A 26,512-nucleotide genomic window follows, 5' to 3' on the forward strand; every position below is an offset into this window, starting at 1 on the left:
GTCAAAATGGCGCTTACGACAATCTTTTACCCAGGCGACGAAATAAATGGTGAGTGTCGATCCTATTCTCGCGGGTTTTTCCAAGACTTGGCGTATTGTGAATAACGGATCTATAATGAATTTGCCAGCGCTCGAATCGTCACATACGATATCGTATTACTCGTCACGTAAAAACACATTTTTCGGATTATGACATAGGTGAACGTACTCTTTATCCCATTCAGGTTATACGACTGACGTATCACGTAATTTTCTTTCGTATAGTTTTCGATCCGTGAACAGATGTTACGATTCGAGCCCAGGTCTAAAGCCCCAATGATAAATCCATCTAGTTCGTTGACGGTGGGCTTCAGTCTTTCACACATTCACTCGATAAGACCTTGTAAACTATGCTTCGAAGGCTGATCCCGCGGTAGTTGGCGCGTATGGCGGGGTCGCCTTTCTTGTAGATTGGGCAGAACACACTTAAATTCCAGTCGTCGGCGGGCCGTCAGCTCCAGTAGCGTTAATGTGTTTCAGCCGCGTAATCGGTATTCATTCCTCGTCATAGTCAGGCAGCGGGACACCGACTCCATCGTCATCGACTGGGGGCTCCGGTTCGTGTTCTCCACTACTGCCAGTCAGGGTGGAAAAGTGTTCCCTCCATAATTTAAGAACATTCTGGCGGCCGCTGTGGAGTAGTGGTAAGCAGTGCGCGCTTTTACTTCGCAGGGCCTGGGTTCAAGCCCTGGTAAAAGCAAAAAAGCAACATCGCAACAAAAAAAAACACAAAAATGTAGAAAAAAGATTTTTCCTAACCTCCGAGTATATTTCTGCCACGAAAAACAGCTTCTCATAAAAATACAAACGCCGTTCAGAGTCGGCGTAAAATTTTGGGTCCCTCCCATTTGTGTGACAACATCAAGGCGCACGCCACAAATCAGAGGAGAAGCTCGCCCAAACACTAACATATGTGTAAGCGCCAATTATTATTATTCAGTCTCTAGGTCGCCATTCAGTAAATCGTCTAACTTTCTCAAAAAATATTCGGGCGTTTTTCCTGTTGGCCAGCATTACAAGCTCTTCGCACTCACGTATTTCGGCCTCTCTCTTCTTAATGCGGCAAATACGTCTCGCTTCCCTCTTCAGTTCCCTACAACGGTCCGACATGGCTCGCGTTCGCAGCGTGGCCTTGTAGGCGGCATCTTTTTTCTCTGCAGCTTCCTGGCACTCCTCATCGTACCAATTGTTCTTTCGCGCTCGCTGAAATCCGACTGTTTCTTCGGTGGCGGTACTTAATGAGCGAGAAACGTGGCTCCACTGATCGCGTATGTCGATTTGTTGAAGAGTGCTCTCAGATAGCAGGTGTGTGAGACGAGTGGCGAATAAATTGGCCGTCTGTTGTGATTGCAGCTTTTCGATGTTAAGCTTTCCTTGCATTGTTGAGCGCATATTTTTTGCTGCACAGAGGGTGGGTGCGTATCTTGGCTGCAACTAAGGGCTATTTTCACCAACTCTGGTTAACACTAATCGCCAGTTAAACATCGTTACCGATGGTACTGACTCCATTCATTTAGCATTGGGTAGGTAACGATGTTCAACTGGGGATAAATGTTAGCCCGAAATGGTGAAAACGTCCCTAAGTGTTGTGTCTGCAAACAAAAATCAGCTGTTCCTTTTGGCCGCGTACTTGGGTTTACACAAGTAAATTTTGCAGATACAATGGCAACACATTCACCCTTTTTTAATATATATTCACACTTCTATCGATGTTTTCATCATTGCTATTGGTTTTTCGAAGACAGTTGATTGTCTGGACACCTACTTTACTCAAACAATGTGACAACTAATACGTATTCTCAATTGTCTTGTCTTGTGTAAATGCAAGGTTATACAACTGTCAGCATTGCCGTACTTACTTGCGTCAAAAGATGAGTGTTGGCCAACGTTCGTTGGGTCCGTCGACGCAAGGATTGCCAATCTCTTAGTTAGTTATTTTCATCCTTGAGTGGAACGTACGCAAAGTACATATTCTGACGAGGCCATTCGTCGCTGTCGTCAAGCTCAACCAACGGAAGGCTCGGCAAGGATGCCAGTCAGACTGGGTTGGACCAGGGGAAGAGAAGCGTTAGTTCAGCGGGGTTCAGTGGGCACGGAAAGAGGTGTGTGAGATGACTCTTCGCCTGCCGGACATACGTTGGGCACATCTGAGTTTACCCTGCTGCAGTATCCAGAGCGGAGTTTTGTAAACAACTCTTTCTTTTATTCGCTTTTGTCTTTATTTTTATTCGTTTTTTTATATGAAACGAAAATGCTCAACTAACCTCATAATAGAAAAATTTGATGAGTTCAAGAAGACTAAAAGGCAATTTTCAAGTAACGAAAGGTAAATTGGCAAATAAAACGAAGTAAAAGCTTCTACTTTCACAACTTACAAAATTTAATATGTCCGCCGTTCTGATGAAGCACCAAAGATGGGAATCAATTGTCCAACAACAGTGAGTTGGTTTTAAAAGCTGGAACGGAAGCATCCATAGGGAGCATAATTACAAAATTAATCATTATGCAGAAGGTTCGTGAAATTGCTGCTGAACCATCCAACCTCAAATCAGCAATGATGAAAATCGATAAGAAGCTGAGCGCATTAGAAAAATTGCAAGGAGAAAATGAGGAGCAAAATAAAAAACGCCCATCTCATGATGCCAACACGTTAATGCGAATGCGTTGGTGTCTGTCTACAGATATAATTAAGTATGAAATCCCGCAAATAGCTAATGAAAGCTTAGTTTCATTGTTCTCTCAGCTTTGTAAGACAATCAAATTGGCTCTATTTACCATCCGCTCAGGTTTTCGCATGCGCCAGAAAAGCAGTGCAAATCTATTTACTATTATCTTCAAGTTTATTCTTATATGACCCCCACCTTTGTTCAAAGCGAATTATTATTACATTTGAAACATATGGTTAAACGAAATATATCACGCGGACGAAAGCTAGTACATGCATACATATATACTATAAGTGAATAAATATTATAAAGCTAACTTCGAAACGAAAAACCCTACACCACCGCACGTTTTAATTAAAACATAAACACGACTTACCAGTAATTTTGTGAACCTCAGATACAGAGGGTGATTCACGCATAGCATCGGCCAAATCCTCCTTCAGTCTAGAATCCCCATGCGATACGGCAAAATCAGAATCCAAGTGATCGTGATGAAAACGATCCATAAGCTTAGGACTTTGCTCTATACTACCTAATGATTGAATTTTATGAACCAAAAAAAAAAAAAAAATCGATTCAACTTAAAATAAGTTGTCTACGTACTGTAAGAACCCGATTCGATGAGGACCGGCAAGGAGCAGCGCGCTGTAGCAGTGGCTGGCATACTTAATGGGTGCGATCGCATAGCTGCAGCTGTAGGCGTAGGCTTGGTTACCCCAATTTCCACGGCCTCGACATCGACATGATTCAAATTAGACCTAAAATTCACAGTTGATTATTCAGTTTCAGTTTTTGAAAGATTTAGGTAAGAGACCCGCTGGGTGTGTTGTAGGTTTTGAACACGCATTGTGGCCCCATCCAAAGGCGACGATGTGGTCCGGCGTGTGTTATTATTTCTACTTGTGATACCCAACTCTCAGTTTTTTCCTCCACGTCATCAAAATTATGTATACTATCCAACATTAAACAGGAATATCGATCCTTCATTAACCAATTATCATTTGTTAATGGTGGCATCAATTCATGAGATCCATCCCTTCGTCTACCAAGATTCCATTGCGCTTTAGCTTCCACTTCCAATTCAATTGGAGTGTCATCACAAATTTTTTCTTTGGCTATATCTATCAAAAAATATCCTATCTTAGTATTATATACTTAATGAAGAAAAACAATATATATGTATATTACTTGATGCAAGTTTCGTATCCAAATCGTATTGAATTAGAGCACCATGGCCAGCCATGACGAAAAGCGAATCAACTGCCTTGCGCTGAATCCGATGTGATGCTTCCCGAGTGACATTTGGTGGTTCAAGTAACCAAGAACGAGATTTTGCAAAAATAGCACATACACTCAAAGGTTTTCCATTGTCATCTGACAACGAAGAGTGTCTTTGTCGCTGTGAGGCGCTAGATGTACCACCAGTAGTCACACCGATTTTACCGTGCATAGCAAGCCCGGCAGATCCAGGAGGAGAACCGAGCGCAAATGGCTGTCGTAGCTGAGCCAAAGCCAAAACAATTGTAGGACGTGGAAATGGTGGGAGTGTCGTATTGTGGTACGGTTGCAGTGATTGCATAAAAGTCGTACTTTCCGAATGAGAAATTGGAGAATTTGATCGTCCATCTGCTGACAAGCCCGCAGAACGATGAAACCGGGACAGTTTATTAACAACATGTAACGAAGTATGTGTCCGCACACCCATTGGACCACCGTACGGTGTTATTGGGAAGACGTGAGTAGTTCCACGCAAAGTTGAAACCGCTACCCATCTTGAGTCCAGAGAAAATGCTATATTTTGAACCTTTGCACTGGTGTCGCCCCTATGTAATACATACAGATGATGTACCGCTGACAAACTAGCGCTTACTGGATGTGGTTGTATACGGAAAACATGGAAATCATGACCGCGCCTGTCTGCAGTTAACAACAACATGCCTGAGTTGTCGAACTCCATAGCCACAACAGCTTCTGAGTGGGCGATAAAATGAGCTACAATGGATTCATTGTCGATAACGCCAGTGCTGGATGTTGTTGAGTTGGGACTGTAGTCTTTATTGATTTGCTGAGAGAAAAAATTAAAAGCGCAAAAATATTACAAAAACTATGTACATAAAGTATTTTGCAGAAAAATAGAAACAAATTCTCAAACATTTTTGATCGCCATTTTAAAAATTAGTGCGCCTGAGCCATACTACATACGCATTTTAAATGTCTTTCGATTTACTTCTTATTGCTTTCATGCTGCGGATATCTCAATCTCAACATTCATTTTCATTTTCATTAAGTTAATCTTTACCCTAAACCGCTTAAGCACGTTTCGATAGTTCAGTATAAAGGCGGCAAGAAAGAGAGATCGAAGGGAGAAACCGAGAGTGATGGCAGAGAGAGAGAGAGAGAGAGAGTGGAGGAAGAGAGAGATACTTTCGTTGCTCGCCTTGTTAAATTATTTTCGTGACGAGGAAGTTCAATTTCAAAAAATATGCACTATTACAAATTTGGATTCAAGATTATGAGATAGCTTGCTACACTAATGTATTATTAAATATGGCGATCGATATTGTATGAGCATTTGGGTGTGTACGATTCGTTAATGCAATGTTTAACCTCCATATCCATTATAGTAACAATGCCCGGTTGTTTGGCTTCGACGCCAGTGCTGGAATCGAAACTACTATTTTTTGATAAGCTGCCACTGCCAGATGTTCCCGTCAAACCTGCTGCCACTTGCTCACCAAGCTCTCGCAATCCTTTACCAAACGACTTTGCGGCATTTAGTACAGTTGCTGTATAGCTGGCTATGCCCTCGCCATCCCAGCCGCCACCACTGCGTTTTGACGGAATTAACTTTTGCTCAGCATAGGCTAGCCAACGTTGTCCCAGAGCCACAGGGTTCGGATTAATGCTTAAGAAAACAATTACGTTTATACATCAGAAATTAGCATAGCTATAAATAAAACATACCCAGGACTCGGATAGCAAGTAGTTATAGAAAGTCGATCTTCCAGTGTACCGGCATCAAAAACAGCTAGACGTTCATGAAATACAGCCACCAAAGACGAACGATTTGCGAGTACATCAAGAATTGGATTTTTGAATTTAATCGTCTTCACTTGCTTTCCAGTCTTAAGAGATACAAAATTTAGGGTACAAAACTGTGGCTGCGTGGAAGCCGTACCGCTGTCCACTAATGCAATCAAAGGCCGTTTTTCGGCAAAAGCGTCCATCGTTTCATCAGCACGTCCATGCTCATCCGTAAATCGCGTAGGACCAGGTGTCGGCAGGACACGCAACGTCGAGACAACACCATGACGCCACGAGAGTACTTCAATAGCCTCGCCGTTTGCCGGTATTGCCCACACTTGTACACCAAGTCCATAACCGAGTACTAATAGCAATGGCGGAGCCACATGCCCTTCCATTTCCCAATCAGCGCCAAAGCATGGATCACTTATATCAGCAGTTGTCTCAAACCTTGCCCATATTATTGTGTCTTTGGGCTCAGTGTGCGACTGATGCGTCACCAACGTTACATCGCTAATAAAGCCAATGGCGGAGTCCAGAATCGATCGATCACTCACAACCTGGGGCGGAACAATTGCAGGCACAGCTATGCCATGGGACTGGCGTCGAGGTGAGTCCGCAGACATCTTATTCCAATAACTCTCTGCCGAAGTTGTGCGCAAAGTAGCACAGAACTCCTAGAGAGCTGAATATCCAAGAGCAATTTGTAATTCGATATCGACTTCAGCAACTTTTTAATCCGAAGCTTTATAGATCTATATGTATTCGATTATCGTATTGCACGGATGTATGTATGTATATATAACAATTGTGTGTGCAAAATCGCGCTTTCTGAAATTTTAAAATATATTGTAAAATTAAAAATAAAACAAGCACATGCTTCAAAGATTATAAAAATGTGATTTTATATTTCGAAACTGTATGGTGGAAAGTGTGTTCTAATATCTATTTGATACACAAAAAATTATCACGGCTGTATTTTTTCCTGATATATTACATACATATGTTCCATTTAGTTAAACAATATAAGAATATTGTAGTATGTACCACAAAAACGTATATTTTCTATAAAAGATCATACCTCAGAAAAAAAAACTTCGCTATTAGAGATTTGGGTTGATTGTAGTTCAAAGTGTCTCTTTCCCAGTAAAAAAGTTTGGGAGAAAAAAAAATACCCTTTTTGAGAAATTAAATTTAAAAAAATTTGCACTTTTTGTTTATTGTTAAATAAAAAATTTTAAATAATGAAAATCAATAATTATATCATTCTATCTTGAAGTGACAAGAATTACTGACATTTGAGTAAAAACATTGTTGGAATCTATTAAATTTTGACAAAGTTATGGGCATTTTAAAAAAACATTCTCACTGTCAATTCGAATAATCGATTTTTGCCTGAAAAACAAAATCGCGTTTAATTCGGCCGAAAAATTTTTCCGAGCCAAAAGAAAAAATACGTCTCATTATTTGGACCAACAAACAATATATTTGAGTTTGGTCGAAATTAAAAATCATGCTCGTACCTGACCGGTTGTCTGGAAATGGAAAGCATCTCCTGTTTTTGAATTGAGTTTTCTTGAAATAAATTTTACTCAATGTAGCATGTAAAAATTTCATACACTCAGCGAAGCGGGTGAGGGCGATCTAGTATCTAATATATCTGACTCATGAACCAAAATTTTAAGTTGGGTACACATTTTTAGAGGTTGCATCGGGTGAACAACAATTTATCGATTCGAGAAATTAATGCGCTGATGAAAAAACGAAAACTCATATATCGAGACGATAAAGTGGCCGCTAATCTAAAGGTTAGATGAGGAAACGGCCCTAAAAGTTGTTAAGCTTGATCTGACTTTTTAGCAGTTTTTTTTATTTTATACATATTTTACACATATTAGGTCCCTGATTCGGATCCGGCGTCAATAAAGTATATACATAACGGACTTTCTATTTTTAATTCATCCCGAATAGTTAAAAAAGTTTTAGGTATGCAGGTATCTATAACCGTGCCCAAGTGCTAAAAGGAAGATTTACGGGCCTTTACGCGTTGGCGACGGCGAGTACCGCAGACGATGGGACGATGAGCTGTATGAGCTTTACAACGATATGGACATAGTGCAGCGAATTAAAATACGATTTTTTAATTATATGGTTGGTAGGCGTGGTCGCTATTCGATCTTGCCCATTTTATGAGGTGAAGTTGTTAGTCATTCAGACATAATTTGTGCAAAATTTCATTGCGATATCTATCCTAGTTCTTAATATAATAATTAAATTACCCTAATAGAGTAGATTGGACCACTGTGCAGCGTGTGGAACAAACCTTATGTAATAAACACTACGATATAAACTACAAAAAAAGTATAGATGGGTACACGAGTTATACCATTAGTTAACATTTATTTGAAAAGTTCGCCCTACTACTATTCTTTTGACAGCAGCTGTATATGCATATGTACATACATACATACATATAGCCTATACTAACTGCATAGTTAGAGTGACCATTCGTGCCGCTGAGTTTTTTTTTAGGTCGGGACGTCCCGATTTTTAATATTTGTACCGATTAAGTCCCGATTTTCAGTGTTTTCTTTATTCATTTATTAAGACTGTCTCTGTACTCTGGGCCAAAAAAAAATTCGTACAAACGAGGCAGCACTTTCGTTATCACAAAAGCCATAGAATATAAGTAAGTCATAAACATAGCCAGCATGCTTAGTAGTAATATAATTAATGAAGTTATAAAAAATAATACTAATACCCACGATGTAGAGAAGAAAGGTGGCGCCCATCTCGGTACCGCTATTCCGCTCTCAGAGAATTTGACAGAATTGCTGTTTGAATCACGTCACATTTATGCAACTTGTTTACGTTTCTCTTGCAAAATTTGCTCTTGTTCTCCCATTCTTGTTCGCGTTTTGGCATTTCTCTCTCACAGCTGCACAAGTGTGACGTCACGCAAAAATTATTCTCAAAATTCCTCTCTGATGGGCGCAATCTTGTATTCATCATTCTTGACTATTGCCCTCAAAAAATCGTGGATATGAAAAACGTAGGCTGTAGCTAGAGTGACGAAAATATAAATACGAAAGGGACATTTTACCTTTTTAGGCTATTCCCCTTTCGATTATTTAATGTTTACTACTTTTTTATGAAAGTGTGGCTCGTTATCTGACAAAGATCATGTAAGTCCATGGTGAAATAATAATGTGTTGTCACCAGCGTTACAGTAATGCCTACTCTATTCATTCCAATTTCATTTCTGGTCAAAATGGTGTAGACAATTTTGTGAGAAAAGTATGCGTAGGTATCACTTACTACGTTTATTCGTACGTATTATTTGCAAATAACAATTTGCAAAATGGTAAACTTTGCGGTATTAATGCTGAGTTAATTTTTTATTTGCAAATAACTAAATCACGCAAATAAGTATTGATTAGTGGTACTATTTGCAAATAAGCGCAAGACGCCGCCATTCTTAAGGCGCTGGCCCAATGCAGGCTTGCCTTGCACGTCTTGCTTACTTTAATTTGCTTTGATTTACTTCAAAAACTCGTTTGGCCAAATGGCGGCTTGGAACGCTGTCAAAGCAACCAGCTGTGTATGTAGTTAAAAAGTCAAGGTATGTTTCCTTACACTAAGAATAATTTTGCCATAAAATTCCAGAAAATTAAAAAAAAAAGAAATACAAAATAATCTTTTCAGATTTATTTTTAAATGAATGTGAATTAATTTTTGCATTTCAATGGAATGATAATAATTATACATACATATAAACCTATATGTACATTTATTAGAGACAAAAAACTGGAAAAAAATACGATTTTTCAAGAGACGACTTACCAGTAGTTTGACATCATAAATATCGCTAGCTTTGTGTGAAAAGTTCATAAGTCTACATTTTATGAAGCCTCAAATTTTGACATATAAAGTAAGAGAAATTAAGGACTCCGGTACTTGTTTTATTTCTTCTCGTTTATATTCAATGAAAGATAAATTTTATGAGTCCAAAAGAGACCCCGAATATGGAATAAGGCCAAAATAATACGAAATTTTTTAACAGAGATCGAATCCTCGCAAAATGTTGTATTCAAAGTTCCTGTAAAATTTGTAAAATTGGACTTAGCAACTTTTCACTTTAAGCCAGCGACATGTTAAGTATAAATATGGAAACATAGATTACTTTTTATTAAACTTTGAATTACTAATATTATACATATATTTTTTTAAATTACGTAAGACAATTTTTGGACATAAAAGTCTGCAGCAGTTTGTTTGAATTGATTTAGAACGGGAACATATTTTTTTGTCAAAAGCCTACGAAACGCTTTCAAATAAAACATTTGCCTATTTGAAACTTTGAGGCGCTTAAAGCAAGTGAAGACGTTTTAGTATATTCCAAATAACTTTTGACAGTTTTCAAAGCTAAGCAAGCAAAGCAAGCCTGCATTGGGCCAGCGCCTTTAGGTTTATTTTCTTTTCCGATGGTCATCTTTTGCCTTTTAATAATCAAAACGTTGCCATTTTAAATTGTATTTTCATTTTCGATGGTCATATTATTGCCTTTTTATTATCAGGCAATATTAAAAAAGAATAAACAGTGAGTTAGGTATTTGCAATCATTTTTGGTAAAATATATACTGTATATATCCAACTGATTATTGAAGCAGTGCCTCAGATGGCTACGATAATGCACTTTGGTCTAACAATTTAAACGCATAATTTTTTTATAATATAACTGATAGAATTCAAAAATGTAATTTTTAAAAGTTAACGAAAGGTCGTAATAAAATTTCCTTTAGAGTTAAGATATTTAAAAACTAAGTACGCATATACATGTACTTCAGAACCATATATGTAATACTCCTATATTGGCAGTAAGAGCTAGTACCGTCCGAAAGCACTACAGTACAGATATATCAATAAACACGTACGAAAGAAAAGGAACACATACGTTTATAAATAAACATGTACACAACACATATACAAAAACGGCACTCAAGTACACAATACATTGACTAAAACGGTACTAGACTGTCTCGCTTTGATTTCGGAATGCTTACACATTGAGAAGTTAGCTTACTGCCAATATAGAAGTGTTACATATATGTTCAGAACTAAAGGAGAAAATACAATAATAAAATAATAAAATTCCATATGGGCTAATATGTCATTGTTAGTAGAATTTAAGAAATCAAAATAACGGTATAATTTAGTTTGTTTTAATATGAATAAATGAAATACGAAAATAGTCGTCTGCAGTTAATTCCCGAGTTGATCCGGATCAACGCTGCCGTCTGTTTATGCTTTAAGTGACATCACCTTATATTAGGTTTGTTCCACAAGCTACTCGAAGTCACTTCGAGTTCCACATACGTTTGAGTTTCGGTCGCTTAACAAAAAATTTTGCATGTGAAAGCAACAACAAAGTTAGCTAGCAAGGATGGACGATAGCGAGTTTGGTTGTACCTCATTGAGTTCGTTCGTTTCGCCACTCGCTAATTGTTGGCGAATCGATGACGGCTATAGTAAGTTATATTTTATTTTATCCTCTTTGTTTTGTTTTAAATAAAACTATATTAAGCCTTTTTATTCTAATAACAAAATTGTATGTTCGGATTCGATGCTTTAGAAATGTCCCGATTTTTGGCACCAGAAATCTGGTCACCTAGTAAATAAATATGTACATATGGTCACCTGTGGGGCTATTCTCAAACGATAATAATGCAAAAGACGTAACATCTCGTAAATGAAATGAAAAAAGTCGTGACTAATATTTTATTTTATTTTTTTTCATAAAATTATGTGGGGAGATGTAATTCGATGAAATCCATAATATAAATGAAAAAGAGAATATGGAATTTTTTATTTTTTATTAGTTACGACTTTATGCATTTCAACGCTGATGTTTGTTGCGTGTTTTTGCATTTCTGGTGACGATATGTACATACATACATATATCCGTATACATACATATGTATGTATATTAACTTTTATAGGCATATACCTAAGTATATACACACACTTTTCAGATATACATACCCAGCAAACACAGTTTTGAATGTTTGAGAAAAATTTATTTCTCAATTTGATATCAAATGTTTTTCTTAAAGGATTCTCAAATTGAAAACAAGGTTTAGATTTTACATTTGAAATTCATTTGAGCTTAATTTGAAGAAACATGGCAAGTGTCAAATGATACGAAAGTGCGCAGTTCAATCAAAAATTGTAAGCCTAAAATTATAATCGATTAAAAAAACATTGAACACAAAAAAATATGCAAAGAGAAAGCCCACAAATAGTCGATTAGATGTTTGCGCGGCTTTGCATTCCTTCAAGACGAATTTATTAGAAATTACTTTATCTTAATTTTTTCTATAGTTATGCATGTACATCGTGAAGAAGAAATAAATATGAAATATACATTTTTTATAATAAATTTTATTTCCACATTTGAAGTAAAATTTAAAAATAACCTTTGAAATTGATTTGAGTTTACCATATTTTCAAATGTCGATCAAGCTCCCTTTTTATTGAGAAGCCGCTATTTTCAAATCAATATCAAATCATTTCAAATCGTCTGACATTATGGTTTGCTGGGTATATACATACATATGTATGGATGTATGGTATACATAAAAGTGTATTTGTTTGTAGGTGAGCAGCTGATTATTTGAGTATATATGTACTCAAATATGCGACCTGACCTTAGTATTTGTTCACTGCAGATCCATTTCCTTTAATTTCCTTTACCTCAAGTTATATACATACATATGTACATCCCTAGGGCTTAATTTGACACGCCTTTTTCTTTCTTTGAATTGTATAGTCCAACACAGCCATGATACTGATCTGCGTATTCCGATTGTTTACAATTTTTTGTAATTTCGACGTTCGTTTGTAAGTGTGTATGGATTTCTTACCAAGAACTTTTTAATCTTAGATATTTGTTTTCAGCTTCTCAGTATACTTTGAACACTACCAATTACCACTTAAAAAATTGCACTAAAAGCACCTAAACTCTGCTTATTATTTGTTTGCGTACGACTCGGATGTTGTGCACAAACAAAGAAAAAATTACGAAATCGAATATTTTTGCTCTATTCGCTGTTCAACATTTCCTTTGTTAGTATTTTCATTTCTCGTCTCTTCTTTATCCCTAGGCAGGATTGCCAGATTTAAAAATTTATCTCCGAAAAGGTTTTCCAACTTGACTTTTACGGAAAATCTAAAAAAAAAAATATACAAATTACCAATAATTTCACTACAAACCTTCATGATGGCCGTATCGTCACTTTGGGAAATGTTTAGTACCACTCACACCGTTTTTTGGGTGGGGGGCGGAGGGGGAGGCGGCGGGGCCCCCAAAACACCCCCCAATAGAAAGGAGACAGTCGCCGCTTTCTAAAAAGGGGAACCCCTCCCTTGGACTCCTCCCACAGGCACCTAGGGAACCGTTTGAAAAAGGGGGAAAAACGGATTTTTCTTAGGCAAACTGAGCAGTTTGAAGTGGAATATGACCCAACTAACAGAAACCGTGGGATTTTTTAATAAAAGAAATTATGCCAAATTAGATATGGGGGGATTTTGAATAAAGAATAAAAAGTTAATTAAAAATAGAAAAAAAAAAACAGTTTTTATAAAAAAAAAATGTTCTTTTTAACAAATGTATTTTTGCGTAGAATTCCTTTCTACGTAAGCGGCCTTCGGCCGCACTTAGGGATTATAACCCTCAGGCAGTAGAATTCTCCTTTCTGTGTTGCCAAAGAAGGGGGGCTGAACACCTTTTGCAGAGAACACCTTTCTGCGTAGGCGGCCTTCGGCCGCACTTAGGGATTATAACCCTCAGGCAGTAGAATTCTCCTTTCTGTTTTGCGAAGAAAAGGAGCTGAACACCTTTTGCAGAGAACACCTTTGTATATTTTTAATGCTGACGGGGTTATATCCTATCTTCTTTTGTCTCTCATTCTTTTGCATATTTTGGAGTTTGACAGCTGAACTCCGCCATTTAATTTGCATATGCAACCAAAGTCAGACGCGTGATTTTGAAGGTGTTTTTATTTAATGAATTGTGATGAATTGGTTAATATTAAAGTCGTAAAGCAAGTTATAACAAATCAAGTAAAGTGTAAAGTGAAGGGGAATACAAAAATATATTGGTGAAGTGGCTAATTTAAGCAGAATAGGAGTGATAAATGTACGCTAATTTCCGAATTTTACAAAAAAGGGCATATTTCAAACCCAATTTGTAAATAAATTAGTAACCAAAATTTACAAAAGTGAGTGTTAAAATATTGCGTGGACCCTTGACTACAAGTGTGTGAAATTTTTTTTTTTGGATCGGGCCACCCATTTGGACGGAATAGCCAGAAATAGTTGTGAGCGGTACTAAACCCGACCCGTCACTTTTACTGACGAAGGTATGCAGTTTTATAGCTTATTAAATTTAAGAAGGTAAAAGTCAATACGAAGATGCTAGAAAATCGCGTTGGTTTTTAATATTTTTTTTTGACTGGCGGTGCTAGGCATTTTCTTCTATACAAAAGGCACAATCCTAAGATAAAACGTGAGTTAAGTAAACCCTTACATGGCTTCTTATATTTTCAAATAACGAATATTTAATATGGACCACATTAAAATCTGCTTTTCATATAAAAATTCGTACGTGTCCTACCCGCAACAAACGTTGTCCCACCCGTGACAGAGGAATTTCGGATTTTTTTATAATAAAGAAAATTGCTTTCAAGACTTGACGTGTCTGAAAGGGGGCTTATAGGTATTGTCTTCCCAGAGAGTGCTGCCTTATTTTCATTTTGACGCATTTCAATATTGATTCTTTTACTTTTAGCTGGCATTGCCTTTTTGTTTTCAATCAATTTAATTTTTTAAATTTTTCAAAACAAGAGAACGTTTGAAAAAAAGTGTGAAATAAATATTTTGAATTTGTATAGATACTAATCAAATGTTTTTTTTTTTGGCTTTTGCAAATTAAGTAAATTCTCTGCAAGGTTCCCTTAAAATTCGTACACATATATGGAATGTTGTGTATGAAAATATTCCCTTTCCCTAGCAGTAAACCTTTAAGTGTGGGCAACTATATTTTTCAAATAAGGCAGATCGGAATACGCGTTCTCTGGGAAGACAATACCTGTAATTATTGTACCATGGCTTTCTTACGTTAAATTTTGTTTTAATATTGTTAAATCCTATTGACCTTTCTCGTTCTCAAAACGCGGCAGTCTGCGATTTCGGCACGACGAAAAGAACTGTGAATGTTGGAATAAATCGCTGCAGCAAAATCGTATAAGTGTGTGGTTAATTTAAAAGTTTTAAATTAAAACTATGGTCGGCATTGTCGACAGAATCGCATAGGTGTATGCGACGGCTTGCTACGTCCAACAGCCACTTCAATTCGGCTCGATCACATCATTTGCAAAACTTGGAAAATACATCACTTTTACTATCAGGGTTATAGTCTGGCATCATTAATATCAGCGAAAAAAACACGAAAACAAAGCAGCATAAATGGCATAAACGAAACAAAAGAGAAAACGAGTACATGCATACATGGATACAAGCACACACATACATGACATATACATAAATATGAGGATTTTTTGCTTACAAGTTATGACGCAGTTTGGTAAAAGTTTTCAAGAAATATGCACAATAAACCAAGCATCTAGCAACCAATGTTGTTTAGTTTAATTATTTGATAATGCGCGATTATAATTTCTATTCAATTCTTGACAATTAGTTCCTGCAATGGTATGAGAAGTCACCTTTGAAGCTCTTGAAATTTCGCAAATACTGGCTTTTACTCAGCTTCAGAGAAATCCGATTTTATTTTATTGCTAATATGCAATATTTTATATTTAATCACTGAACCGACTTTACTATTGTTACTATTTTCAATTCATTTAATCTGCGCATTGGGATGTAACGATACAAGTAAATACAAGTGCATACTCGATACATTTCTTTAAAATCCGAGGGTTTTTGGTGTCGATACTTTTGGGCCAAGCACCGAGTATTTATCGAAAGGAGGTACTCTAAAGTAGCCATTACACGTGGCAAGTGCAAGACATTCTCTAAAGTCTGTCAAGTCAGTACAAAAATGCAGCGAGAGCGTAAAAGCAAAAAGAGCGTAAAATTGAGAAGAGAAATCTAGCATAAAAAGTTATTGAACACAAAACTAGTAAAAATTGCAAGTGAACAGTTGTGGAACTCATTTGACATTTCTGCTGTAAACATTTTACAATTTATAAAACAGTTTTAGGGCCGGTTACTCAATGTCTGGTTAACACTAATCTCCGGTTAAACATAGTTATCGCCGTTACCGACTCCCTGTTATATGCATGGAGTCGAAGTCGTCGATAACGATGTTTAACCGCCGATTAATGTTAACCAGACATTGAGTAACCGGCCCTAATATTTTAAAATATCGGAAAACATTTTTTTTAACCTCTTATATCTTCTTTACTTTTTATTTGCCGCAAATAATATTTAGATAAAATCAGCGTAAAAAGTAATATCGGTCTGCATTTTTAGTTTTCCCATAGCGAACGGTTGGTTATCTTGATGTGTTCCAAAATTAGTCAAGAAACATTTCCATGTTTTTCAAAACATCGGTGATTTGATTTATCATCGGATTCGTAAAAACATCGACGAACATCTACCTCATCTACCACACAAGGTCTGAAATCTACCAAGAACGATAGAATACAAGATTGCGCATTCCCGCAGAATGACATTTGTGGCAACGAGTAAACAAAGAATATGGCGAAGAACAAAGAGTTGACAGTTGTGAATTTGCTGTGAGAAAACGTGTTCTCTTCTCGATTCACCAATTTCTCAAGCCATCTTTGAATATAGCAGTTTAAGCACTACGTTAACAAAAAATATGCAACCACTCTTGAAATGTGTTCAAAAGAATAGGTCTTATAATTAACTATTTAGAATTTTTATGTTTGTATTGCAGGTGCCGAAAAAGTGATAATATCTTGTCGCAGCGCATGTTTGTGAAAGTAGCAAATTTCAGTGCATCTAAAGTTTCTAAAGCTTTGTTACTTTTACTTGAGAAATATCAAAATCGGCAAATCCCAAGTAGCGGTTTCTGGAACGTGCCATATTTGGTCGCTACATCGTGATGTGATAAAAAGAAAAGCTGGCAGCACTCCGTAAGGTTGCAGAAATCTTCCAAAATATGTTCGAAAAATATCTTGATATGGAAGGAACTGCTTTACACTGACAAGAAAATTCCCAAAACTCAACGCAATTTTTAGCATTTTCAATCATGCACTTTATTATGCTAAAATTAATTTTTTCTAGATTCTAATAAAAGTATTTGCACTTTAGGTGAAACCTTGCAGCATTTTTTTAATTTTTGTACAAAGTTTGATCCAAAACCTGAGATCTACCATATTTTTTTGAAATCTGCCACATTTTTTTCTAGATCTACCACAATTTTTGGAGTCCGATCACTTGCCACGACCATCGATGTTGCTCGATACATCGATGTTTTTTACATCCCTAGTCTACTTTTGGTTATTTTCATTCTCATTTACAATCAAAGGAATTAATGGCGGATAAGTTACCAGCGATTGTGCCACCTTCTAAACCATTCCCTGGTAGATTTCGGGCCTTAAACTTTTTATATATTCCGTATTATAAAAGCGTTATTTGGTAGATCTATCTAACTTTCTTAAACAAAACCATGTACAATGCATACACAAGTTATTTTAGTCGTCATGTATTGTTTTTATTATAGGTTCGCTTACACCCGGTTGGAACGATCCGCCTCCTATAAATGATTCTCGCCCGGCTGGCCGCACGAAACTCAACTTAAACAAGAGAGTCGCTTTTCCCGTGCAAACCGAAAGAATTGAGCAGGGGCCTCCCCTAACAAGCTTTGGACAGTCGAATATACCACCAGTGGGCAATATTCCACCACCGCCATCATTGTTGACACATTCATCTCAAGGTTTACACACAGCAAATCCTGGGAAATAATCTGTCAACGTAGCCACTTGGTAAGAATTACTATTCCAGAGACCATTTGTGTATAAACTTTCAAGTAATTATTTAAATATTGCTTGTAAATTAACCATAATTTGATAAATATTTAAGAAATGTTATTAATTGAATAAAGGTTAATCTAACAATTAATTAAGAAATATCTTTAATACCAAAAGAATGGAACTGTTATATTCTGAAAAGCGCCGAATGCCTCAGGAATGACAGAATACATCGCTACATCAGGTGTGGAGTAGGGATGACCGAAGTTTGGCTTCCGAAAAGTATCGGGTAGTTCGAGGCTGGCACCTTTCCAGCTTGAAAGAACGAAGACCAAATAATTCAATGGCATGCTTCTCTTTGTCCCTTGAGTACAGGGCACTCAGAAGAACTTCCGTCACTCTTCTCCGGCAACACAAAAGAGAATTCTGCTTAGTAAAGTTTGTGATCCCTAGGCGCGACCGAGGGCCTGAGCAGATTAGATGCAGATGTGCGCAACGAGTGCCCGGCATGCGGAGAGATGCCCCACGGCTCGAGACATCACTTCGCATGCTCACTAAACACGCCTCGTAGAAGCTGCACGCTTCCTGGATATCCCGTTAGCTGAGCTTGACGATAACGATTGAGGGACTAGCCGATCTAAGCAGGGTTGAGTAGCCGCTGCAACAGCAGCAAGGAGGGTGTTCAGCGCAAAACTACTGTGTGCAGCGTAGGAGGAGTGAGACTGATAACGGTTATTTTTGGTCCCAGCAAAAAAGTGAAAGAAAAGTGTTTAAAAATTGACAGAAATTTTATTTACCGGTTACAAAACTTTTATTACCAGCGCAGATTAGACCTGTTAAATCCCAGTTATGCATACTTGCACTGCTATACCATTTTTACGTAAAAATCGAATCAACAGAATTCTACATGTCTGATTAGCACAAATCGGAGGTAGAAGTTCCGGTTAAGTACAACGACTGCTTTATCGATCACATGTTACGTGCATGATGTCGAAATCGTCGATAATGTAGTGGTAGTGATAACCAAACATTGCATAACCGGCCCTAATCATCGGTTAACATCGTTATCGACGTTTTCGATCACGTAAGAACACATGAACCAAAAAGACAAGATCACGCGGGCTGGAGACTAGCCCGTTAGAATCGCATTTAGGAAAAAAGTTGAAAAGTTGAGTTTGTTTACATTTCTTCGTTGTTTACAATTTGGTGGTGGCTTTTTACTGCAATTTTCTTCATTTTCACTTGTGACAACGTGTGTACACATAAGATAAAGAATAATTTAACACAACGGCATGATTTATAGAAGAATTTGCATAATAAAAATGATTTTTCATACGTTCAACAATTTCGCGGTTTTTTCCGTTCTCTTCGTTGTTTACTTCTTACAACAAAGATGGCGTCGAGATTTCGGCAGCTAGAAAATAACTTTTTTCGTTTTTTCCTTCCCGCGTGATCTTGTGTCTTTCGTTCATGATAAGAACAAGAGAGTGAAAAAAGTCGATTTTTTTAGCGGGATCTACGCCATCTTGTTTCACTGGAAAACGAGCGAAAAGTAAACAAAGCAAAGAAAACAACGAAAACCAAAATTAGCCAAAATTATTGTCAGCCACTTTAAACGCACAATTTAGGTAAAATGATGCATCAAAATGCTTTAAAATGTGTTGTCATGTTGAATTAACTCTTCTTTACTTGAAAGTGTAAAATAGTGGTGCGTGTGATGTAAACAAACGCTCAGCTGACGAACCCGCTTTCGCAAACTTTTTTCACAAAACTAGTTACAAATACAACGTCGCGTTCTTACGTGATCTTATATTTTTGGTTCATGCCTGGCAGCACTGCTTCGCCTTGGATTTCGTCTTGTTCGCCGCAATTGTTTGAAAAATTGAAACTTCAAGCGTCGTTTGTGTGGGTTCGGTTTGTGTATAATAATAGTCCATAAAATAAATATAGCTTTCCAAAGTTTTGCAAAGGAAGTTAAATCCTGCCAATTTGCACTAGTCTCTGCAGGAAAGCGTCACAATTGATATGTCACATGAGGTTGATCAAAATAATACTCCTGCTGTCCGGGTGATTGTGCGCGAAAGGCCCGCTCGAGATTTGCAAGATCCGAAAGAGGGGGAAACAAGTGTGATTTCCTACCACGAAGGCAGTGCTAATGTGAGAGTCTTGGAAAAAGTTAACATTTGTAACAATTTGGTACTTTTAGATATTAATAGCAGATGGCAGGCCTTTTATTTTCGATAATTTGTTGGTCCCAACGGCTACTCAGGAAGAATTATTTCTCCATGTCCGTCCCCTGGTTGGCAAGGTAAAAAATGGGTATAATTGTACTGCTTTAGCATATGGACAAACAGGAACTGGAAAATCTTATTCGATGGGACTCAGCTCAAACGTATGTATCCGGCAGTTTATTAGTATGAGTTTCAGTGGTATTTAAAAACAACTTTTGTAGTCTTCCGAAGGTGAGCACGTAGGAATTATACCTAGGTGTTTGTTGGAGATATTGAAGACAAATGTGAATGAAGATGTTTCCAGAGCAGACAATAGTTTAATTCCAGAAATCGCATTCGAAGTGCATGCGTCTTTTATTGAAATTTATAACGAAAAGGTTTTTGATTTGCTGGGCGAAAACACTGCGGAACCAATTATATCGCGCGGTTAGTACTGCAAGTGTCTTCACACAATTTTACTTACACTATTTTCTTTAGGATACAAATATACTGGTGGCACCCGAAAAGTTCTAAAAAACAATCGACGATTGCTATAGTGTTCTCCAACAAGGCAATAAAAATCGGCATGTGAGACCTACTAAAATGAATCCCCAAAGTTCACGATCACATGCGATTTTTACGATCCATGTACGCAGTGCGTCAGAAAAGGGGGATCTTAACACTAGATTGAACTTAGTCGATTTAGCAGGTTCGGAGGGAGTGCGTAGAACGGGCCATCAAGGTGTTGCTATGTCGGAAGGTGTTAACATTAATCAAGGCCTTCTATCAATCGGTAAGGTCTTACAAGCAAAGGCGCTCGGTCATAAAGTAATCCCTTATCGAGACAGTGTTTTAACTTCAGTTTTGCAAGGTAATTTTTGATATAAATTGCAAAAGAAAAAATACACATTTTTCAAATTTTCAGATTCACTTAACGAAAACTCTTTTTTAACATTACTGGCTTGCATTAGTCCACACCGAGCTGATTTGACAGAAACTTTGTCAACACTCCGATTTGCACAAAGTGTGAAGCAATTAAAACATTCGCCGCACATTAACTTAATAAAGGCAGAATCAAAGGTAATTGGATTTTATCATTATATTAAAATGTCCCAGGTTTCAAGTACGGAAAGGCATTCTGTCGTGAAACTTAAGTACATGTACGCTTTTGTCAGTAGAGGATTTCCCTTCAAATTATATATGTATTTTATTTATTAGCAATTTTATTTTATGTATCCAAAATTAATACAATCAATTACAACATCGCGCATTCGTTTACCGTATGTAGCCACATTCGCCTCAGAAAGAAGGCCAGACTCTTTTAGATCTCTTGATTTGCCTTTTTCAACTTGTTCACTAAGTTCCTCTAAATTCGGTACGTCATCACCTTTAATTGTAATGATTGGGAGCACAATCATTGCAAATATAAGACCCACTGCTCCTATTCTATGTAGCTCTTTTTCGAATATTTCTCGTGAAAATAATTTGGACGGATTCGATCCCAGCCTGTGCATAAAATAGATGACAACAGTTCTTGAACTTAGAGAAAGATTATGATAAAAAACTGAATTTAGAAAATAAAGGTAAAGGTAATTAAATTGTGCACTTCCATTGCATCACATACTTCACTTTTTTAATTCAGTACCGGCACTAAATAAATTTCACATTAATAACAAAAAATTTGGACTTATTGCGAATTCTATAAGAACAAATATTCCCAAAAATTGTAATGCAAAACAAAAACACTCCCAATTTGTTTTTGTTTTATTTATTCACATGGAGTTCGCAATAAGGCCCATTCTTGTCCGTCATTAAATAACCGTATAGAATATCGATTTAAAATTGAGATTAATCGGGCCGGTTCTGCAATTCACTTCCGAGTGAATTTCAGCTAAAATCACTTTGAATTCATATTGAAAGGGGTTGAAATTCACTCGGATATGAATTGCAGAACCTGCGTGAATATTTTAGTTTATGATTTTAAGGCAGGTGAATTGAAACTGTTCGGAAGCCCTACCTGTTAATGTGCAAAACCAATTCCGCGTAGTAAACATTTAGAACATCGTTGTAATATAGTCCGCGAAATTCCTTTGAGGTACAGGTAAATAGGAAGTACATCAAGTCGGTAAGTGGTGATGAGTATCGTAGAAGCTGCCAATCTAACAAGCATAAGGATATGAGTTTTGCATCCTGTAACATGCACACAGAAATCACGAGGCGTTGTATGTATTATATGCATTGTCGAAAATTGATCAACAAGTCTCACCTCAAATTTAAACATTATGTTATTGTTCCAACAGTCTCCATGGCATACTACTGCATAAGGCTCACATTTGTTGCCGTCAATAAGGTCGAGAAAAATATCGAAGAACGGACGTTCAAAAAATCGTATTAGGACTTTTTTGGGCATCACGTCCTCTGCTTTCATACAAGCCACTGCACTCCTCTTTAATCCCTCAAAATAGTAGTTTAAGTTTGGGTCGCCTTTACGTTGTTCAAAAATATCTTGGATTTTTCTAAATTTTTCCAAACCACCAGAATAATCCTGGTCTTTAATAGCGAAAGAGACCGCATGCAACTTCGCGTAGGCGCGCATTACTGTGGCAACGTGCTCAAAGCGTAATTCATCGAAACGATCAAACAGGCTGAAGTCCTGCAGACCTAAGTCTTCTAAAAATATTGCTTCGTCGAATTCGTCAGTTAAGCATTGAAAACATTCGGCGTACTCATGAAAAGAGTGTTCTTTGGAAATACCTTTACTGTTTTGGAAACCTTTTACCATGGGTAAGAACTAATTAAAAGTGGAACATGTGCGGAATTTAGTTAGTGACAAGCACATACATATATAGATATGTTTAAAGTTGTACCTCTTCATATGCCAGTGATTCCCTTAGAAAGCAAGGTCTGACGAAAAATTGCTTACGTCTATTGGGGCTTCGTGGTGGTATTTTAAGAATTAGACTCCATTGACATGGTCCCGTTTTATTATTTACTTTGACAGCAACACGATACACAATTCCGATATAATTTTCACCTTTTTTAGTAGCTGGTAGCAATTTGTAAGTGAATGATTGTGATGGAAATTTTATTTCAAGCAGTTGTTGTAGTGCACGTAAAACGGAGCTACTTGGATAGTTGTCGGTTGCATTATCCATTGTCAACTAAAATAGGTCCAAGCTTTAAATTTATGATTTATACTAGTGCAATGTTCAAGTGCTTTTGGGAAGGTATTCTTTTTGCTAAAAACCGCAATCGGCAGTATTATATTTTGCGGTCGGGAATATAAAAAAAATTTGTGGTGAAGATCGACTAACATTGGTTACTACATCATCACATACATGTGTATGTATTAATGCATATTTATGGAGCATTTCATGAAAAAAGAGGAACTCCCAAAAAATTTGCAAATACATATTAAATTTTTTAATTTTTATAAAAAAAAAAATATTATTGTTGTAGCGGCACTACTAAGCCCCGCATATTTCGGGTCAACATTCAATCATTGTCGTCAAGCTCAACTAGCGGGAGGCCCAGGAAACGAGCTGTCTCAATAGGGTCGGACCAGAGGGAGAGGGGTGTAAGTTAGGGGTGTAAGAGGTGGTTGGTGGCATGAGGGGATTCTCCACATGACGGGCACTCATTGGGAATATTGAGGTCAAGTCTGGACAGGTAGCCTGTGAGGCGGCTACAGTACCCAGACCGTAATTGAGCCAGGGTAACGCGGGTCTCTCTTGGCAACTGAAGCTCCGTCTGTTGTTGTTGTTGTAGCAGCATACAAATTCCCCAAAAACTTTTTGGGGAGTGTTGCTGGAGTGACAGTCCTTGGCCAGATATAAATCTGGGTCGTTCCGGTTACGTAGACCCGACTGTCGTGGGAACGAAGTCCGTCTCTTCTACGGGTGGTGATTGGGCTCCGATTATGGCATTCATAGGTAAGATAGGTGGTGACTGACTCTATGGATGTCGTTAATAGCTCGTCTGTTTGTCGTCGGGTCCAGTGGTTGGTCTACGTATTGCTCGACTGCGGCCTTGTACACGAATAGGTGCCTACTGACGCGCCTAGGTGGAGGCTCCTTTTGTAGCAGAGGTCTGTTTGGGTGTTCGTTTCTATGATACCCCACCAGAAATTGCTTACAAAGCATTTTGCTGTGTTCCCTTACGGGGAGCACTTGGGCCTCGCTGTCTAGGTGGTGCTCAGGCGACATCAGAAGGCACCCAGTCGTGTCCGGAGTGCGGCGTTCTGACAAGTCTGTAGCTTCGTCCACTGCGTCCAACTAGTCCCCGGCATCCAAACTGGCGCAGCATAGTTTAGAACCGTCCGGCCATTTGCCTTGTATGTTGCCAGCAACGTTTCTTTGTCTTTGCACCAATTGCTGCCGGCGAGCGACTTGAGGACCTTGTTGCGGCTCTGCACTTTATTGACAACTGCGGTTGTGCGTGTAGTAAGAGAGCAGGCTATCGAAGGTGACCCCTAAAATTTTCGGGTCGTTTACAGTCGGTATTGGTGCGCCATTGACGTGTATAATAATTCTAGCCTGACCTCCTTCGTCCAGGTAGTGAAGAGGGTCGCCTTTGGTTTCGTTGGGGAGAGTGTTAGGCTCCTTGCAGTGAACAAGCGAGAAAGGCTGGAGAGATAGTCGTTTACTTTTGGGTAGAGGTCATCAATTCCATTCCTGGACGCCAAAATCGAGCAATCGTCAGCGTATGAGATCAGGAAAACTCCCTCAGGAGGCTGGGGAAGCTTCGAGATGTAGAATTTAAATAATAAGGGGGAGAGAACACAACCTTGTGGAACCCGTTGCTTAATTCTTCTTGGTTTCGAGATTTGATCTCTGAAGATTACTGACGACTGTCCACCACTCATATAATTCGCCGACCATCGCTTCAGTCCCTGTGGGAGTGAGGAGCCCTAAATGTCTTCTAGAAGCGTGGAATGGCAGACGGTGTCAAACGCCTTTGACAAGTCCAGTGCTACTAGGGCCGTTCTGTCACGGGCGGTTCCGATTTAGGCCACGAGTTATTTGGATGCTTATGGCGTTAAGTGCTGTTGTTGTGCTGTGCACTTTACGGGATCCGTGCTGATGCTTCGCTGGGGTCAGGTGGCAGGTGAAGTATGGAAGTAGCAGGGCCCCTAGTGTCTTCGCGACCGGGGAAAGGAGCGTTATAGGGCGATAAGAGTCTCCATTTTTGGCGGGCATCCCGGTTTCAGCAGTGGGACCACTCTCCCTGATTTCCACACATCAGGAATGATGAGAGTGGCCATTGACAGGTTGAGGACCTCCGTTCGGTAAGCTACTACCGCAGGCCCCAAATGTTTCAGCATCAACATACAGATAGCCTTCCCGATAGCCCCTGAAAACAAGTAGTGCACTGTTTCTTGGCAGCTTGTGCAGCCTCCTTGTCACTCGACGTTTGGCCCTGTCTATCGAAGGATGCAGTGTGAATTGCCTGATGAAGTAGGTTGCGCATTTCTTCGGGTCCGACGAAGCGCGACCTTCAAATGAGATTTCCACTCTGTCATCCCGCTTCGTTGGGTTAGACAAGGACCTCACGGTTGACCAGAGGTTACTCACACCAGATGTGAAGTTATAGACCTTCAAGTGCTCCTCCCACTTTTTCTGCTTGTGCTGATGTACCAGTTGCCGAATCTCCAAATTAAGGTCCCTCAGGCGAGGGTCCCAGGGATCGAAGTGGCGTAGGTGGTCACGCTCATTTGCTAGTACAGCTGCTTCGGCCGGGAAATTTGGGCTGACTTCCGCGATACGTCCGGACGGTATGAAGCGAGCCGCTCGGCGGCAGTGATTACCCGGCCAGCATATACGTTTGTGGGTGTGGGAAGGGCGGCGAAGCTGCTTTCGGTAACTTTCGCGAAGCCGTCCCAATCAGCTTTGTTAAAGTTGGTGTAGGTTCGGTGGTCCGCAGGAGCAAAGTCGGTGGGCTTATTGATCGAGATGATTATGGCTAGATGGTCTGATGCTAGTGCTAGCAATTGTAAGGTCTGGCGAGCTGCTGCAGCTACCCACAATCCTGGAGGGGGCGTCGTCGTTCATGGTGCAGAATGTTGAATGGTCTATCTGCTCAGCCAAAAGATTTCCCCTACGATCATTGGCCAGGCTTGAGTGCCAGAGATCGTGGTGCGCGTTGAAGTCACCTACTACCATTCGGTTTTCACCTCTGAGTAGCGCACCTATGTCAGGGTGATATCCTGCCGGGCAGCAGGTGACAGGAAGTATATAGACGTTAAATATTTCGAGCTTGACATTGCCTGACCGTATAACTATACCCTGATATTATAATATGGTATCCCTGCGGTCGATGTCTACTTCGATAAGACGATACTGCACGGTTGGGTGCGTGATGCACGCTAGGCCATCACCATTATCTCGCTCGCGATCTCTACGGTGCACGTTGTATCCGGCGCAATTCAACAATGTTGAATAGCCGTGCAGCTTCGTCTCTTGGAGCGCAGCTATTAATATTCCGTGCCGACCCATGAAGACTGTTATCTCCTCGACCTTGCTCTGAAGTCCGTTACTGTTAAATTGTAAAATCTTCG

General features: G+C 38.7%; 4 protein-coding genes across 4 annotated transcripts in view; 2 read left to right on the forward strand and 2 right to left on the reverse strand.

Moving 5' to 3' along the window:
* Positions 1–15,690, reverse strand: part of LOC118750841 — a 32,399-nt gene extending 16,709 nt beyond the window's left edge. The window contains 7 exon segments of the mRNA XM_036485568.1: positions 3,082–3,237; positions 3,309–3,463; positions 3,520–3,826; positions 3,894–4,770; positions 5,313–5,610; positions 5,670–6,560; positions 15,355–15,690. Coding sequence (XP_036341461.1) covers positions 3,082–3,237; positions 3,309–3,463; positions 3,520–3,826; positions 3,894–4,770; positions 5,313–5,610; positions 5,670–6,355 — 2,479 coding nt within the window. The 5' untranslated portion in view covers positions 6,356–6,560; positions 15,355–15,690.
* Positions 15,691–17,218: 1,528 nt separating this feature from the next.
* On the forward strand, positions 17,219–17,897 carry LOC118750836 (proline-rich receptor-like protein kinase PERK1). Its single transcript, XM_036485564.1, has 2 exons — positions 17,219–17,359; positions 17,500–17,897. The coding sequence occupies exons 1-2, from the start codon at positions 17,311–17,313 to the stop codon at positions 17,739–17,741; spliced, it is 291 nt and encodes a 96-aa protein (XP_036341457.1). The 5' UTR covers positions 17,219–17,310; the 3' UTR covers positions 17,742–17,897.
* Positions 17,898–19,558: 1,661 nt separating this feature from the next.
* On the forward strand, positions 19,559–21,110 carry LOC118750839 (kinesin-like protein Nod). The gene is given in 7 exon segments (XM_036485566.1): positions 19,559–19,903; positions 19,953–20,138; positions 20,199–20,403; positions 20,455–20,489; positions 20,491–20,827; positions 20,882–21,036; positions 21,081–21,110. Coding segments are annotated over 7 exon segments (1,080 nt in total). The 5' UTR covers positions 19,559–19,771.
* Positions 21,111–21,150: 40 nt separating this feature from the next.
* Positions 21,151–23,117, reverse strand: LOC118750838 (the record flags this gene model as incomplete). Its single annotated transcript, XM_036485565.1, is given in 4 exon segments — positions 21,151–21,462; positions 21,974–22,146; positions 22,223–22,747; positions 22,824–23,117. Coding segments are annotated over 4 exon segments (1,269 nt in total). The 3' UTR covers positions 21,151–21,179.
* Between the last annotated feature and the right edge of the window lie 3,395 nt (positions 23,118–26,512).

The sequence above is a fragment of the Rhagoletis pomonella genome, unplaced genomic scaffold (genome assembly GCF_013731165.1).
Source record: "Rhagoletis pomonella isolate Grant_MI unplaced genomic scaffold, Rhpom_1.0 Rhpom_scaffold_00420, whole genome shotgun sequence".
Taxonomy (NCBI): domain Eukaryota; kingdom Metazoa; phylum Arthropoda; class Insecta; order Diptera; family Tephritidae; genus Rhagoletis; species Rhagoletis pomonella.